The following is a 17,817-nucleotide window of genomic DNA, read 5'->3' on the forward strand; positions in this document are numbered from 1 at the left end:
TACCGTCGGGTAGTCGGAGGTCAAATGGACCAATCAGCAAGGAACAGATTTCCTACCAACGGGAGAAAAGATGTGGCACAAGATGTGCGGCCTATTGGCTATTAGAGCTATCAGTCTTTGCAAACTCGGCTCTCTATTGGTTACTCGGAGAGGAGGGTGGCTTCCGGGGGAGGAGAAGGTATATAAGGGGCGGACAAAGGCGCCGGCGAGGCCGTTTGACGTAGCCGCCATTTTGTGCGCAGGGCTCTGAGCCTGAAGAGAAAAGAGCAGAGCGGCACCATGTCTCGGGATCGGTTCCGTAGCCGAGGCGGGGGCGGTTTCCACCGGCGCGGAGGCGGTGGCGGAGGCCGGGGAGGCCCCAACCATGATTTCCGGTCTCCACCGCCCGGCATGGGCCTTGGCCAGAACCGCGGCCCCTTGGGGGGCGGCCCGCCTGGCGGGGGCCCTAAGCCCGAACCCCCGAAGCCGCCCGTCTCGACCGCCACGCCGCCCGCTTCGTCCACTTCCGCCACTGCCACTACCTCGGGTTCCTCCGGCAGCCAGGCCGGCTCCGGGCCCCCCGCGGGGCCTCCACCGGCTGCCGGACAGCAACAGCCGCAGGCCCAGGCTGCCACCGCTGCCGCTCCCCCTTCCACCCCGTCCGTCCCTGGGGGACAGGCGCAGGCGAAGCCGAGCCCCACCCCTGCCGTCGGCCCCAAGAAAGGTCAGGGCCAGTCTCCGGGCGGGGGGCCCAAGGGCCCGGGTGGCCCCCAGCAGGGCCCCGGCGGCCCGCACCCCAAGGGGGGGCAAGGACACCGCGGCGGCCCGGGCGGCGAGCAGCGCGGGCGCGGTCAGGGCCAACAGCACCAAGGGCAGGGCCTCAACTTGCAGCAGGGCCCGGCCGGGGGCAGCGGCGAGAAGACCGCGGACGAGGTGAGTCCCTTCCCCTCCCCCGCAGCTACAAGATGGCGGCGGCCGCGCTCGGACTGCCCGCGCGCCCGACGCCATCTTGAAGCGAGGCGGGGATGTGCTGAGGGGCCTGTCGGGGGTGGCCGTAGAGCGTGGGGCCGCGAGGAGCGGAGAGGAGACACCCTGGTGGGAGGGAAGCGGCTGTGGGCCCAATTGAACGGGGCCTGCCCTTGCCTAAAGGCGGGATGTGGCCTCCTGACAGACCGCGTAGGCGCAATTTGGTAACTGACCCCAGTCCCAGCTACAGGGCGAGCTGAGGTACCTGTGACCCTGTGGTTGGCGGGCGGAGCACGCACCGTGATGGAGAGGGTGGCATCTGTTTAAGCGGCTTTGATTGAAGGCTTGTGACTGGTATAACAGCATCGCGTCATTGAACTGGTCTCTGTTTTTTTGGTAGGGCTTTAAAGCAAATCTGTCTCTTCTGAGGCGACCTGGAGAGAAGACTTACACCCAACGTTGCCGTCTGTTTGTGGGGAACTTGCCTGCTGATATTACAGATGAAGAGTTCAAAAGATTATTTGCTAAATATGGGGAGCCTGGAGAGGTTTTTATCAACAAGGGGAAGGGATTTGGATTCATTAAATTGGTGGGTTCTCACACTGTAGCTATTTAAATCTGTTGTTCAGCTAAATTATAGCAACACAGTTGTTTTGTTGAAACTGGGTCTCATTAAATTTTTCCAGGAATCCAGAGCACTGGCTGAAATTGCAAAGGCAGAACTTGATGATATTCCTATGAGAGGCCGACAGCTTCGAGTTCGTTTTGCCACACATGCTGCCGCTCTTTCTGTGCGTAACCTTTCACCCTATGTGTCCAATGAGTTATTGGAGGAAGCTTTTTCACAGTTTGGTCCAGTTGAAAGAGCTGTTGTGATTGTAGATGATCGTGGCAGATCAACAGGAAAAGGCATTGTTGAATTTGCATCTAAGCCAGCTGCAAGGAAAGCGTTTGAACGGTGCACCGAAGGAGTATTCTTGTTGACAACGTAAGCTGTTTGACTATATAGAAATGTATTTTATTTAAACATGGCAGTTGGAGATAAACATTTAGTCTCTTACTGTCGTTTTATCACAAGTTAGCTTAAGTGATAATTATTATAAACAGATTTTCTTCTAAAAGCTAAAATTAGCATTCATATTGGAAAAAAAATCTTTTTTTGTTTAGTACTCCTAGACCAGTTATTGTGGAACCACTTGAACAACTGGATGATGAAGATGGTCTTCCAGAAAAGCTTGCTCAGAAGAATCCAATGTATCAAAAGTAGGGGCACTCTTTTGTTTTCCTCCATGTAGAGATAAGGCATATTGTTCTCAAATATACTACAGTACATGTTGTTATTTACAATATATGATAGTTTAGCATATATATTTTATGATTTTTAAAACAAACTTTGTATTTATGGATAGTCTAAGCACTATACCCAGATGTACAGGCACTCTTTTCTTAACCTGTGTATTATATCATTTTTTTAAACATTAGTTTTAATAAAATTTTTGCTGTGAAGCCAGCATTGAATTTGACAGCCTCTCATAGGTTTTTTCTTTCTATCCACTAAAAGGATGTCAACTTAAAAATCACCCTTCTGTATTAAAATTGCTTACTCTACTATTTTTACAAGGAAAACAACAAATATTTTTCTTTGCTTGCTTTGTGCACTTCACAACACTTTGGCAGTTTTCACACAGCAACAGGGAAGAAGGAAATTAAAAAATTGCAAAACCACAAACATTGGAGGGGCAGTTGTAGTATTTGGTGCTGGGTAAAATGTTCAGATGTACCCAAATCATCATTGAAAATGGGACTTCTTAACTACTTCTGAATTTTTTTGTTAATTTAAAAAAGAAAAATTCAAGTTGATGCAACTTTAGTGAAATGTTTTAATAATAATAGTCTGAAGCCAACACATTCAGAAAAGTATAAAGAAAAATGGTCTTTCAGAAAATTGCAGCGATGGTGTGGATATCATTTGATTTTTCAGTGAGCTGTGGGTGTAAACACCCTTTCTCAGTCCAGCTACTAAGTTACTTTTCCTCATGGGCAGAGACCTTGGTTTAACTGTTAGGCATAATCTTTTCTAATTCTAATATAAAAAACGTGTTTTGGACCTAGCTGACAATGTGTTCCTCCTTTGGTCATTGATTCCTTGAAAGAAATTAGTACTGCTGTTGTTGGGGGTATGTCTACACTACCTGCCGGATCGGCAGGCAGCAATCAGTCCAGTGGGGATTGATTTATCGCTTTTAGTTTAGATGTGATAAATCGAATCCCGAGCACTCTCCTGTCAACTCCGGTACTCCACTGCCGCGAGAGGTGCAGGCAGTGTCCGCAGAGGGAGCAGTTGGCTCACTGCAGTGAAGACTCCCTGGAATTCTCTAGATTCTTCTGAACATCTGGCCTGTAGCAGAATATATAGTGTCAGCAGCAGCAGCAGTGTTTTAAGTGTTTAAAACTCTCATTGTTAAGCATAATTCAAACATTTATTGAAAATATTGTGACTTAGGAAGAAACTAGTTAATTTTGAACTGAGTATTCAAATGAACCTGTTACACAACTCCTGTTGTTTTAAATTCATTATTAGTGAATATTTTCTATTCCATTTGTAGGGAAAGAGAAACTCCACCCCGCTTTGCTCAGCATGGCAGTTTTGAATTTGAATATTCCCAGAGGTGGAAATCCTTAGATGAAATGGAAAAACAGCAAAGAGATCAGGTGGAGAAAAACATGAAAGATGCCAAAGACAAACTTGAAAGTGAAATGGAAGATGCCTATCATGAACATCAGGCAAACCTCTTGCGTCAAGGTGATTGGCACTAATTCTTCTGTTGCCATTTGTTTTCTAGTTGTGTGTGCTATCTATGCAAATAGTCCTATTATATGGATGTTTGTGTTTTAGGTTTTCATGAACTGATCCATAGTAAACAGCCAGGTGGAGCTTGAGAATTGTTTTTAAAAAGTAGCTTGCAACTTAAATTACATCTTGTTTCCTGCTTGCTGTAAATTTTATTTTGCATAAAAATAAGGGAGCCTAAAAACTGGTTTTGTGTATTTGATTTACATAGTTATTGTGGCTCTGCGAGACTGGGAATTCTGGTTGCTCAGTAGGAAGCTGAGAGGAGAAAAAGCTTCCCACAAAGTTTTGTTTTTTCACGTTTTTTTCTGAGCATAACTCAAATTCTGTTTGAAACCATTCCGTTTTAAATTAGTTGGCCAATGACCTGTAATTGATGAGAAAAGCAGTTATGTTTCAGTATCAGTTGTGTGCTGTGTAGAGCTTAAATGGGACTAGGGCAAGTGGTTGAAGTGAGGTAACACTTTGTGAGAATAAAAACTTGGAAAAAGTATGCACAAAGGGGATATTGACAGACTATTTTTTCAGATCTTATGAGGCGTCAAGAAGAATTGAGGCGTATGGAGGAACTTCATAATCAAGAAATGCAGAAACGCAAGGAAATTCAGCTAAGGTAGGTCTGGGTTTGATAAACAAGATTGTCACTAAACTAAATTACAGCAACAATGTTCTTTGTGCAAATGACAGTTGTGCATGTGCGAATACAATTTCAAGTTGAGGTTTGCATGTTAAAGCTAGCTTAGCATTTTTACAAAGGTATCAGTTTTTACTTGAACATCTTGACATTTGATTCATGTAATATTTCTCAGTGGTTTCCTTCAGCAACTACAGTTAGCATCACGTTGTTAATCTTTTGTAGCTCTCTGAAGTTGAATTCACTTAACCTTTTCATCCACCAATCACCAACACATGTTGTAAGATGCTAACTCTTCTTGTTGCTCATGTTGGTTATATACATATTAAAGGAGTAAATATTGTGCTTTTGAGGTATAATAACACACAAATTATCAGGCAGGAGGAAGAACGTCGTAGACGGGAAGAAGAAATGATGATTCGCCAGCGTGAGATGGAAGAACAGATGAGAAGACAAAGGGAAGAGAATTACAGTAGAATGGGTTATATGGATCCGGTAAGTATAAACAAAATAAAACCTCGTGTTTTTATGAATAATTAAAATGATTTGAGGTGCTGCTGGGATTTTCTTTGTTTCAAAAAGTAGTTCAAAATAACTAATGCTCATATAGTTTTGGTAGGTGAATTGGTATTGTTAAATGGCACGCCTGCTTCATGAAATGCAGGCCTTCAAAGGGGGGACAGAATTGATTACTCATTCTGATCTATTTTTGCCTTTGCAGAGAGAGAGAGACATGAGAATGGGTGGTGCCAGCACAATGAACATGGGAGGTAAAGGATTGTTAAATATCTTTACATGGTTAACATATAACTTGTCAGAATATGATTATATTTTTCTTTCTTAGATCCCTATGGTGCAGCAGCTCAGAAATTCCCACCTATGGGTGGCGGCGGCAGTGGCGGCAGCATAGGTTATGAAGCCAGTCCTGGTGTTGGCCAACCAGCCATGAGTGGTTCTATGATGGGAAGTGACATGGTAATGTATCCTGTGGTGGCTGTACTTTAGTAGGGGGAAATTAAGGCAGGAAATTCTGAACTCTACCGATTTTTGAATGGTAGATGGTTTAAATCTTGGGTACTGACTGCTTTTTTTCAGTCAGTGTATGTAATAGCAATATTAAGGACTAGTCTGGCAGTATGTACAATAATAGCTCAGATCTTATGAGTATGGTCATTTAGACAGAAGTTGTCTGTAAACAAATTCAAATGTGCTATTAAGCATATTTGCTGTTAACCCTGTTACTGGCTGGGTTTTGAGTACCTGCATTATATTTAGGCTTGGAAGGATTTTTCATGAATTTTGATGTTTCAAAATACTGGATTGATTTCCAACAGCTTTTGCTCTAACATGAAACAAGTTTAAGCCTTATTTATCAAGATGTGATTATCTCAGAAATTAATGTACAACAAATTGACACAGGAGAGCTTGCACCTTGTCAATTTGTCAATTCTATCTAAAAACTGTTTCATAATTGTATCAAGTGTCTGCAAGTGTTACTGTGGTTCTACTCTTGATCTCCAAAGTGTAATTACTGAGGCCAGTTAAAATCTGGTCCTTCCAAGCCTAATTACAAAATCAGTGCACCCTCGCATTGATACAGTGCAAAATGCAAATTTGTGCTCACATGTATGTTTATGCAACAGATTACTTATCACTCAACTTGTGAGTAATCAAATGGCAAACAGTATACCATATGCTGTGTGCTAATGTTGGCCATAATATCAAAAGAGCAGAAATGCAGTTGTTAGCTTTAGGCATGTTTAATATTCCCAGTACTCCTTGACCTTAGTCATTTTGTGACTCCTATCTGACAAAGGAATAATGATAGCCTGTTCTAACTTCTTGTTTCCCACTTGTTGGGCATGACTGTAGATTCAGGTTCTTAATCTACTGCATACCTCTCATTTAGAGGTATGTTTCCAAACAATACTATTTTTGGTGCACACTAAATGTGTGCATGGGGTTGGAGTCTGCTTGGTGCTATCCCACTGGAGCAGTACTGACAGCAATGCTTTAATAGGATGGAAGTCTCTTCTGGGTCAAGTGGTTGATGATAGTGTGCTTCCACCCTCCCTGTTGAGGGTACACACCCTCTGGCACAAAATGCAGAGAATCTTTTTCTGGGTGGGTTTAAGGTTAGACTGTACTCAGGCCTTTGGCTTTATATGGTGTGCTACCACAGTAGCTTGCCAGGTATCTTCTTTTTATGGAAACCATATCTATGGTATCTAACTTTGCAAAGCATTGATCCAGTAGATGATGCTGCCGGCATTAATGCATCTATAATCTACTGATAACATTTTTAAGCAATTCATAAGCATCTAGTGAACAGTCAGGTAGTCTGTGGTGAACATTGTGTACATTTTTTTTCTTCATTCTAAAAGTCTTGGTACGGGTGCATGTTGAACTTGTGTAATATTTAAACAACTTGATACCATCAAAACATGTTGCTCTTAAGGTGATTTAACTGCCTAAAGTTCCCTAGGACATGGCTCTGTTTATGCCACTGCTGTCCCTGTTATTAAACTTAAGAGTTGCAATTAGATTTTAGCTGGTGTATAAACTTCATAAAGAAGACATGAATTATGGAGAAGCTAGAAACTCCTTATTTTCTGAAAATCCTTCCTCAGAAAGACTGAAGCTAACTTTCAAATAATTCTATGCCAGTAACTGGAGAAAAGTCTGAATTTAACCCATGGTCTGTATTTACAGACTTAGTTTAGTAAACTGAAATTATTATTCTTTTAGGGGGTAGTGAAACTTTTGTTTGAAATGGAAGTTGAAAGCTATCTTTGACTTCACAGTATTGATGTAACTTTTAGAGATCTGCTGCCAGCCCCACACCTACTTATCTGGTAGCTTGGTAGAAATATGTGCAGCTACATGCATTAGTAAAGATATTTGAAGTCTCTGCTTTATTGCAGTCCAATTCAGCGCTTACAACTCTGATGGGCGACAGTCCATGAAGTCTTTCAATAATCGTAAAGTCTTAGTGGACTTTCCAAGAGCTTGTGGTGAAGCTGGGAAGGGAGGGGGGCTTTAATGGGTGCACCTAGTGAAATGCACAAAGGGGAAACCTGAAACGCTATGATTAAAATGTAGTTCTGTGAACCCATTTTTACATTTGGTTATATAGCAGTAGACCTGAAAATGTGAGAATAAATGAAGGTCTTTTCATCAAGCAATTGTGTTGGTTAGGTAAATCACTGCTTATTAGTCTTTCACATTTTTCATTCTTGTAATCCAGTAGCATTGTATTACAGTTGTTTGTTTTACTGCTTAAGGCTTCTGCAGTTTAGTCAGCAGATGTAGTCTTAAACCCATCTTGAAAAGCACATGGTCTCTAATGCAGCACATGCCATTAACTGGTGAGTAGGCATCCTCCTTACAATGACATTTTATTAATGTCAACTCATACTTCAGTGAACTGAATCTGCCTTTTTTGGCTAGGCTTATTTGGAAATAACTTATTGACATAAACAAAACTTGTACTGAACTAAAGGTGAGAGTTTGCAAGCTATTTGCGTAAACTTGGTTGAAAATTGCTAGAGCTCATTTTGGAAAGGGTGTAAATTCACATCTGCACTAATGCTTACATTTCTAGCACTGCAGGGAGTATCTGTTCTTTGTAACAGATGTATGAGAATGCATCAAGTTGGGAACATACCTCAAGGCATGTATTACAATAAACTAATTTTTAAATTACCCTTTTTTCCTTTCTATGTTCCCGGTACCTGTGGATCGGCTCAATGGTGATTGTATCGACGAACCTTGACTACGGAACCTTCTAAAAATATATTCTTAACACACATGGACATCAACTACATAATAATGAACTGTTAATACTGTTCCAATAGCGTGCTGAACGCTTTGGGCAGGGAGGTGCGGGGCCTGTGGGTGGCCAGGGTCCTAGAGGAATGGGGCCTGGAACACCAGCAGGATATGGTAGAGGGAGAGAAGAATATGAAGGCCCAAACAAAAAGCCCCGATTTTAGATGTGACCAGTAGTTTCATTCCAGTTTGTTTTTGTCTGCCTTGTTTAGACACCAACTTTTAAATTCTTGCATTTTAGTAAGAAAGCTACATTTTTATGGATGTTAGAAACTAGTGACCTAATATTTGTAAGTGGTCTGTTTGGACGAGTAAAATTTAATTATGTAATGCAGTGTTTCAAAAAAAAAATTTAGCTGTTTTTTTTATGTATAACATCCCTAGCTTGATGGCAGTGTACCAATTTTTTTTACTGTGCTTCAAATAAATAGAATACTAAATGTAGTAACTATTCTGATCATAAACTCGCCATTCGTGGTTCTAAATGAGGCTAAATGCCGTATCTTTCAACATAAAACAAATGAGTTTTGGATTTAGAGGTCTGATTTAGACCAGGATGCGGAAAAGTAGCTTAAGGGTGAGGCTTCCTCCCATTATGCCACAAGCTTTACGTTTGGGTCAAATAGTTGTAGACCGATACTTGATCTTCCAATGGGTACGGATTTTCAGAGCATTCCTTATACTGCAATAAGGAAATAAATGGAAATTTTGCAAGTGTTGTAAGATGCAGTAATAGAAACTAAACAGCAAATGATGCTGTCATGTAATGAGTTTTAGATTTTAACAATGGAGGGTGGGATGGTGGCAGACACTTATCTCTTTGGCATCCACTGCTTGAAATCTTCTAAAGAAGTTGAAAAGGTCACTTTTTAAAATAAAGCCACAGAATGGCTTGGATTAACTGGCTTCTCAAATAAAGGGCTGTAAACGTGACAAATGTTTGTTTTATACGTAAGCTGTCTACCTGAGATGCAGGATTGGCCTAGTTCAGTATTTAATACCTAACTGAAATTGCTTGGCAAGAAGACCAGGGAGTATTACTTAAGTAAAACAAGGAGACTTTTAATTTGTACTCTGTAACTTGCTTATGTCCTTATGCTAACTGGGTGGACTAACTCTTAAAGTTCAGAAATCAACTAGGGTTAATTTTCAGGGGTCTTTAAAAACTGAAATCTTCTTTCATAGACCTTGTAGTACTTAAATCCTAAAATGCATCATGTTAAATTCAGATAAATAAATAGCCTCTTGCACTGTAGCAGGGTTCTCAGCTTTTTTTGAGTCATGTCCAGTCTTAGCATTTCTTTTTACTTGGAGCTTCTGCTGTCCATGTGCCAAGTCACAGTGCCACTTAAGTTTGGCTCAGCTCACCGCACCTTCTGGTTGAGAACCCCTGTTCTGATATTGTCAGATACCTTAATGCTGATGTTTGGCAGGCAAGAGTAGGACTAAACCTGGAGTTCAGTAGCTAATGCTATATAGTACAAATAAAACTTCCTCTTAAGATTCTGACGGAGGAGATGGTTTCATGAATTTACAGTTTGCTGTCCACTTAATTAAACCCCTTAAGAATGCAAGGTATTCTGGACTCTGATATTAATGTAGTTACTTCATTACTGTGATTGTAGCTGACATGCTGGGAGCATGGCTTCCCAGTGTAAAATGCCTTGGTATTAAGACACAGGATACATCAACCTGCTTGTGCAAAGTTGGCAAACTTATTTGGTTTGGTTGTATTTTTACCTGACTCCCAAAATGTTGAGCATTCTGTGAATAGTTTTAATTGTTAGAAGGTTTTTCCACTGTTTGTGCTAAGCATTGGCTAATCCTAAATTCTGTATGGATAAAAGTTTGTGTTTAGTTTTCATTACCTTGGAATACAAACAGTCCGTCCTCAGAAGTGAGCACTGTTTAAATGCTGACTGTTAAACTTCAAATGTAATACTGGCAAGCTGTGAAATGTTGATAACCAGGTGTGTGACTAAATGTTAAGTATCTAAATAGAGACTCAGCCAGTTTGGCAAATCTGTTCCTATTTTCCCAGAACTTTTTAAGAGGGTAGATGACACTTTACCTCTATGAATTGAAATGTAGGAAATCTTGGATCAGCAGTTCTTAAACTGAAGATCAAGTTTCTGGGATCTTTTGTATAGGATTCTTAGTTTAAAATCAGCAGTCCAATTACAACTTGTATAAATTTTATAGTAGGGACTCAATGCAAATGCTTTCAAAAGGGTGTTTGTGGACACCCACAGAGGGTGAAAGTGTCTGAGATGGGAAACTCTGACAGTAAACATTAAATTAATTTTTTCAGTTTATTTTTCAGATTACATGTCATTCTTTATTAAAGAGATGCTGGCACATATCCTAAAATACTTTCTTTTGTAGTACTGTAACTCTGAAGAGTGAAGGATGCTGATGTCCTAATCATTACCTTCCAGAGGCTTTCTTTTTAGAACCCCTAATTTGTATGTAAGCTGTTGCTGGGTCTTAAAAATAGACTGTTTGCTAAACTGTGTTTAGCAAACATATACTGAATGGTTCAGCAGTTTCTACAGCTTCTGAAATAGTTTTATTAAACAGTGTACCCTGTGTTATAGCTGCATAAGCAGACTTTTTAAAACAGAATCAAGTCCTGCTTTGAGTTGCATACAGTAGCTTCTGGCCAATTTGATTTCAGAACCTTTTAAAGGTACAATCTTAAAAGCTGACAGACAAATGTCAGAATTTTACAATTTTATACCCAGTTATTAAGTTGGTGGGAGGTGTTAAGGAAGTTGTCATGTTCCTTTGGTTTTTCCCCATGGTTCTGTGGTTTTGGAGTATTCACAAAGTTAGGTGATTTACATAACTGAAGTAAAGGGTTTTCAAATCCATTAAGAAAAGTCCTTGGTCTGGCAGGCCCATTTCCAGATGGTTGAGACCATGTAGAACTTTTTTGTATTGGATTTGGAGAAAATACTGGCTTTTGCAATTTAGTCTGCTTTAATTAAATTGAGCCCATTTAAACTTTTAATCTCTGCAACATATAGAAATGGGTATTCTTTTGCATGTTTTCACACTTCCTTAAAAATGAATACAGAGCATATCTACAGTACTATGTAGATTCATCATACCACCTAATAGAAATACAGCTTATGAGAAATTGAAACTGCTCTTGTGAGATTCTGTGGTATTTTTATGGTAGAAAAATTCTTGGCTTCTCCTTGGCGGCAACCACTTACTGTGGCAGCAAGTTTTTGCTGGAGTTTTTGAGACTGCAATTTTACACTCTTAAAAGTAGTGGCCTGCTACATAACTGCACTTAGCCAGCATTTCTGCAGTTCATAACTGTGAGGAACGTAGTACCACAAATGGCAATGGACATTAGGACCCGGATGTAGTATTCCTGCTTGCTCCGAGATTCTCATTGCCGACTGCGTACAGGTAGGTAACAAGCAATATAATATAACTTGGTGACTTTCTGTGTAACCTTGTTCTGTGGGTATTCTGACATCACACTTCCGACTATGAAATTACAGTGCAGCACTCTTCATACTTGTATGTTTAGCTTGCATCAAAGTTGCGTGGCTTTCGGTTTTAAGCTGTATCTTTTTCAGCAGCAATAAGCAACTTATTGCGATTCTTAGATAAGTATCACAGACCCGATTCCTTTGTACATATGACTTGGCTTGTGTGGATTTTCTTAAGTACGTTGTAATGAAGATATTCTTAGGTGAGCTCTGTGGGGAAGAGGGAATGTGATTTTAGAATCATTTAACTAGTCAACTAGGTGCAGTTTGCACCTAGAAAACCTGTCACTTGTATTAACTTTCTGTAGTTGCAAAATATCCCATCTGCAGTGCATCCCCTTGTAGAATCTTGGCTATTTAGAAAATATATTGGTAATCTTTGCTCTAGCCTTCAATGAACTAGGTGATAAAGATGTAAAGCTCACTGTAGTGAGCTTTAAGACTTGGTTGTAAGTACTACTTAGGTCATAAATTGTGTTCAAATATCTCCATTAGTTTTCAGGGTTTATCAACTTAAGATATGTTTGTTTTAATTTTTAGGTGGCAGTGATCATGATATATGTTCAATTAAAGGCAACTGAATATGCTGGGAATCTATGGATTCCTGTCTTTAAATACTCATCTTGGTAGTGAATGTACTGATCAAAGTAGCTTAATTTTTCATCAAAATATCTTTCAGGTGTGTGCTTATTCTAAATTCTTCACTGCTAGAAATAACAGGTATGGTGTTTCAAAAGGTTACATACCTAAATGTTTCCAAACTTCCGAATGTGTTGACCTTCAGCTCCTTTCTGCTTTGTTGTGCTAGTTAGCTGTAATGCCAGAGTCTGAATGTCATACATTTCCTTATTTCATCCCCTGATCTGGTTTCTGGCAATGCATAAGAAACCTTTTTCAGCGGTATTGCAAGGGTTTTTCTACTTGAGATGCAAAGTTTTACTTTGCATACTTGTTTCTGGTGTACATTTTTGTCAAATTTGGACATTATACTTCTGTATTGTATCTTCCAAGAAGGAATCTTACTCATTGATGAGCAGTTTATAAACTAGATAGGCTTGCCCTCTGCTGTTTGTATTCCTGTTCTTTAGAAAAATCAAAGTAATTTCTGCACTTCATAACTCAGACAGTAACAGCTCTTCAGTTACATTGAATGTGTAGCTGAACTTCAGCTATTCAACCTGTGACACCATTCGTCTCTAAGCCAGTTTGGCTGTTGCCATTGACTTTAGAGCTTTTCTATGAATAAAAATCAGTAATGAAATTAATGGCAGTATGTTTGCTGTGAAATAGCACGAATTGGATTATTAGGGATCTCTAAACAGTCAGGTCTGTTCAGTTTTGCCAGTGTGCTGAGTATTTACTAGACACGTGACTTGCCTTCAGGAATATCATGGAGGGCTTATGTGGACACATCTACCTTCTTCTGCATACTTGGAATGGTAACAGGCTTTTGACACTTTGGAGCAAGCAGTATGTGACAAAGCAATGGGTTTCATACTAGCTTTGAATTGTCTGCAGTAACCAAACTTAGTGCAGTAGGTCTCTGAAACAAGTAGGCATGTCTGTTTTAAGCAAACAACTTGTAATAAGTGGGTATGAGAAATAACAGTACACTGAAGTGCTTGCATTGTGTTTCATCTTGGTTTTATCTTTCTCTATGAATTATACTTTTCCCAAAAGTTTATCTGAAGCTCGGAAGTGTGGTGCCAGAATACATATGCGTACCTGTTAGATCAGATACTGGTGTTGTCAGAGGAGAGCACAGCACAGTATAGCATATGGGGGCTTTTACTGTAACATTAAGCGTACCAAGTCTTGCTTGCAGTTTCCCCAATAGCAAAACATTAAACAGCTAAATATTGAGGCCTGTGAGTAGTTTTAGGACTTGAGCGGTATTGGGGTTGCATGTCTGTTAATCATTGCCAGCTGCAGTGACATGATCAGGAAGGCCTGTGTGTTGTAACATGTTAAATGAGGCTAAGCATGTTAGAGAAATTGCATAAATAGTATGCTGGTTTGGACTGTTGGCTTCTTCCACTACTAGCAAGGCGGGAATCAACTGATCAGCTTCTGATTTCTCTCCATATCAGCTAGTGGGGTTTTTTAAATGGCTGCCTACTGGAAAAGAAAAAAATGGAGGATTGGCCTTCTCCCCTGTCTGTCATTGCTGCTAGATAATGATTGACAAGTTAGGACTTGATTGTGCAGTCCCACAGTGGGCTGTGAATACCCCATCTATAAATGTTGCTTTTGAACACCAGTACTGAAGAACTAACTGGGGAAAAAGGGGGTGGCTACAAGTGCATAATCTGGAGTGTTAAAGAGATGCACAAAGATATAGTATCCCTTATGCATGGTGTTTGGTGCTACAGCATAGAAAACAGTGTGCATACTACATTTTTTGTCGACTTATAATTCAGTCTCAACACTACCAAGAAGTGTTTGATATTAAATTTGGGTGTCTCATCCACTTGGCTGGCTAAGTAGCATTGTGAAGGCAGTGTGCTTTGCCTCCAACTAATAGTGTGTACAGAACTTTGTACAGACTTGTCCCTAGTTGCTGATGAGTAGATGATCTTCAGCCCCTTGCAGTTTGCCCTCAACATAGCTATAGTGAAAGGCTTAATATGCAGAGGGGGAGAAGCTGTGATGTAGAACAAAGGTAATTAAATGCATGACAAACTCTAGTGTCTTCCTTTGGATTGCAATGCACTTGTGGGATTCTTGGGCTGGGCACAGCTAATTTCAGGGACACTTTGCTTCATCCATATGGAGCATGTATTACTACAGATAAGCCAAATTGGTTAAATAACCAGTATAGTTTCACAGTTACATATCTCCACATAAGGGATAGTATACCTCTGACTGCAATCAAACTTCATTGTACTCAGACTGGTGAAGCTAGCAGTTATGGCTTGGTGTTCAGAGTAGGTGCAGTTCTTCACTCAACCACCTGCATATTCTTTTACTTTCTTACAAGTGTTTAGACTAGCCTACTTTTGCCCCTTATACTACTTCCACCTAGTATTTTGGAATAATTTGTAAATTCCCTCATAACTAATCAGTCCATTTATCTTGTAAACTTTTACTTTTAATTTAAAGGTTAGAATTTTGTAATGCGTTAGAACTTTGTTTTCAGAAACTTTCTAATGTGTGTATTTTTATAGTAACTTCAATTGTTATCCTTTAGGTGAAGATGATGCAAGCTGAGTGAAATCAACGTGCTCATCCATGTGAAGTAAGCATATCTGTTAATCTTATATAAAAAAAAAAAGTTTAGAAACTGGTCTAAAGGAATGTGGAGTAGTGCTGGTTCTTGTTTCCAGTAGCTAAATTGAGTTAAAAAGCTAAACTTACATTTTTGTGTCAGCAATGGCGATAGTTGCCATAGGCAGCCCATTATAACAGCGAATAGTGGAGAATGGAGGTAGTTCTCAAACAATCTTGTTATGTTTTACCCTCTGAATAAGTTTTTTGGGAATCCCTGCCATACAGTTAACATGCTTTTTACACCTCCAGATAAGTAGTTACAATTGTGCACACTGTCGTTTTTGGTTGGTCACGTTGTACTTTAGACTCCAATTTCCTCTTAATTCCATGGCCTCTACTTTGCTGAGATGCTGCACCTCATAAAAGGAATGGCCAAACTGAGAGTCACCAAATAAGTGACTTAGATTTGGGGGTATAAAATCATTTTATGGAAGACATCAACTTACGTAGTTTTTCCTCGTACAGCAGTAGAGCCTGAGCACAATCCAGAATGTGACTTGATGTCCGGTGATGTGGAGTAGTCAGATTGCGAAGTGAATGGGTGAGTATTAGATTAATCTTTGGATACTGAATTTGTAAGAAGAAATGACCCCAAGTGTACTTAGCAGTTTCCACCTGAAATTTGACCTGATCTTAATTATAGATTCTTAAGATCAGAAGTCATTCTTTAATGGATTTTATATAAAACTTTTTAATCTTTCTTTTATAGAACCAAGATAAGCATTGTTTGAGGCTTTCCGGCTCTGCAGCATCAATAAACCCTGCTCACTGAACTCTACAGATGCTCAGACACAAAACAAGGAAGCTAACATGTTAATTTCAAGCACCATAAGAAAAGCATGGTGCATTAGGAGGAGAGAGGTTTAGGGCAGATAGCGTAATACTTGATTAAAACAATTACATAAATTAAACTTGATACAAAAATATTGGTTTTGCTTTTCATCTTCAAAACATTTTACAGTTGAACTTCACAACACCCCGTAAGGTAGGTGAATCAATATTATACTTGTTTTATAGGTGGGGAAGCAAGCAGACCGGAGGTAGTATGCAGGGACTATAAGAAGGAATCTGTAGAGCTGGAATTAAACTAGAATTTTTTTTCCCACCATTTGACCAGACTTCAGTCTAAAACACTTACCAAATATGATGGCAGTATTTAAAACCACAGACCTGGGGGAAACTTGCTAAATATTTTCTTTTGCACTCTTGATGGTTGTATACATCTGATCTATCCTTTAGGCAGTTTGAACAGAATGAACACTTAGAATTTGAAACCAGTGACGTAAAGATTCTTAAGAGTTGATCCTAATGCTACGTAGTCCAATTCAGAACTGCTTCTATGTCCCTGTTTCTATGCTATTCACTTAATCCCAGATGTAACCTGAAAGCGCTTATATTGCTAAAGAATGTTTGTTCCAGATGCATGATTTGTGTTCATTCAATGTTTCTTTTTTTAAAGTGACCTATGTATGATGATTACTGGTAACATCTGTAGATTTTTGGGGCTAACTTTGTGTTTTTGCATTCACAGGAAGAAGCAGTGTTTGAAGTCGAGGAACCAGGGACTTAAGTGGCAATGTTTTTTTCTTTCAATAAAATACTCAATTGCTGTACAAATAACATTCGTTTTCTTAAGTTTGTTACTCCAGAAGTTCATTTAGTTGAACATATTTATGTACTTTGGATATCACTGCTAAAAATGAGATGGGGATGGAGCGTAAAGATAGAATCTGTGAACCTCCCCTAAACATCCAAACATCAGTGTGTGGGGAACACTGAAGACACTTGTCTTTTGAGCTTGTCTAAGCATTTGCATGGTTAGTGTCTTTCGGTACTGTGCTGCATCTACTGTGCTGAACAAGACAAACCCAAGACCCTAATGAAGCATAGAAATAGGCAGCTGCATGAGCTGGGATGGGAGCTTGCCTATCATGCTTACAAAACTAGAAGCCTGATTCTGAAAGTTCTTACTAGACAAAGCATCTTGTTCCAAAGTGTGCTTCCTTACAGAGATCAGGTTCTTAATCAGACCAACTGCTTCTCCAGCAGTAGATCTCAAAATTGCAGTTACTCATTAGCCAGAGTCAGCTATCTACTACAAAGTAAGGTTGCTTGTGTAGCAAGCACGAATTCTACAGCTGTCCAATCCTTTATTGCTTCAGTGTGAATAGGGATTTAAGTCTAGCAAAGAAGGCCATCATTTTCTCCAAGGAAAGAGTCTAGCTAGCAGCTAAGTTTATGCTCTCATGATGACAAATCACAAAGGGATGTATGGCTTCATTGCAGATGAAGCCTCACCTGGATTGGTCTGTCTAGGTCCTTAAGGTGGTTTGGTTGGATATTCAGTTTATCACTGGTAGTCATCTTGTGCCATCAAACCTTTTGGCGCCCATGTGATTGCAGACTGTAGCAGCAGTCCTTGGTGAACACACTTGTGAATTTCCAGTCTAATATGTCTATACCAAGAAAGCTGCCACAACTAAACCAGTGCTGGATGGAAGGTGGTTGCTGTGTTTAGGTTTGAATATCCATATTTCTGATTTTGTCCTGCCACGTAATATGGAGCAGCTGAAGAAGTTGATGCTCTGCCAATAGCCATTATGTGTATATTCCTTTGCTAGCCAAGGCTTGGGAGTAAACATTACAACAGTGCAGATTACTGTAATTACATTAATCCACACTAACATAAAACCAGCTTATTTTTTCCCATGTGTAACCAACTTTCAGATAGAAGATCAATCATGGGTTTCTACAATGCTGTAGAAAATTTCTTGAAA

The 17,817-nt window shown here is 39.9% G+C and overlaps 1 protein-coding gene across 7 annotated transcripts; it reads left to right on the top strand.

The window, feature by feature from the left end:
• The first annotated feature begins 201 nt into the window (after positions 1-201).
• Positions 202-16,660, top strand: SFPQ (splicing factor proline and glutamine rich). 7 transcript variants are annotated; one of them, XM_050932591.1, is made up of 14 exons: positions 202-912; positions 1,346-1,534; positions 1,632-1,933; positions 2,113-2,208; positions 3,552-3,748; positions 4,325-4,409; positions 4,808-4,925; positions 5,152-5,200; positions 5,275-5,405; positions 8,288-11,684; positions 14,961-15,008; positions 15,506-15,581; positions 15,750-16,025; positions 16,572-16,660. In XM_050932591.1, exons 1-10 carry the CDS (start codon positions 280-282, stop codon positions 8,423-8,425), a joined length of 1,938 nt encoding a protein of 645 aa, XP_050788548.1. In that variant the 5' UTR covers positions 202-279; the 3' UTR covers positions 8,426-11,684; positions 14,961-15,008; positions 15,506-15,581; positions 15,750-16,025; positions 16,572-16,660. The 7 variants fall into 7 exon arrangements, with proteins under 7 accessions (XP_050788548.1, XP_050788546.1, XP_050788549.1 ...); XM_050932589.1 differs by having other exon boundaries at positions 15,750-16,660; XM_050932592.1 differs by lacking the exon at positions 15,750-16,025.
• The last annotated feature ends 1,157 nt before the right edge of the window (positions 16,661-17,817 follow it).

The sequence above is a fragment of the Gopherus flavomarginatus genome, chromosome 22 (genome assembly GCF_025201925.1).
Source record: "Gopherus flavomarginatus isolate rGopFla2 chromosome 22, rGopFla2.mat.asm, whole genome shotgun sequence".
Taxonomy (NCBI): Eukaryota; Metazoa; Chordata; order Testudines; family Testudinidae; genus Gopherus; species Gopherus flavomarginatus.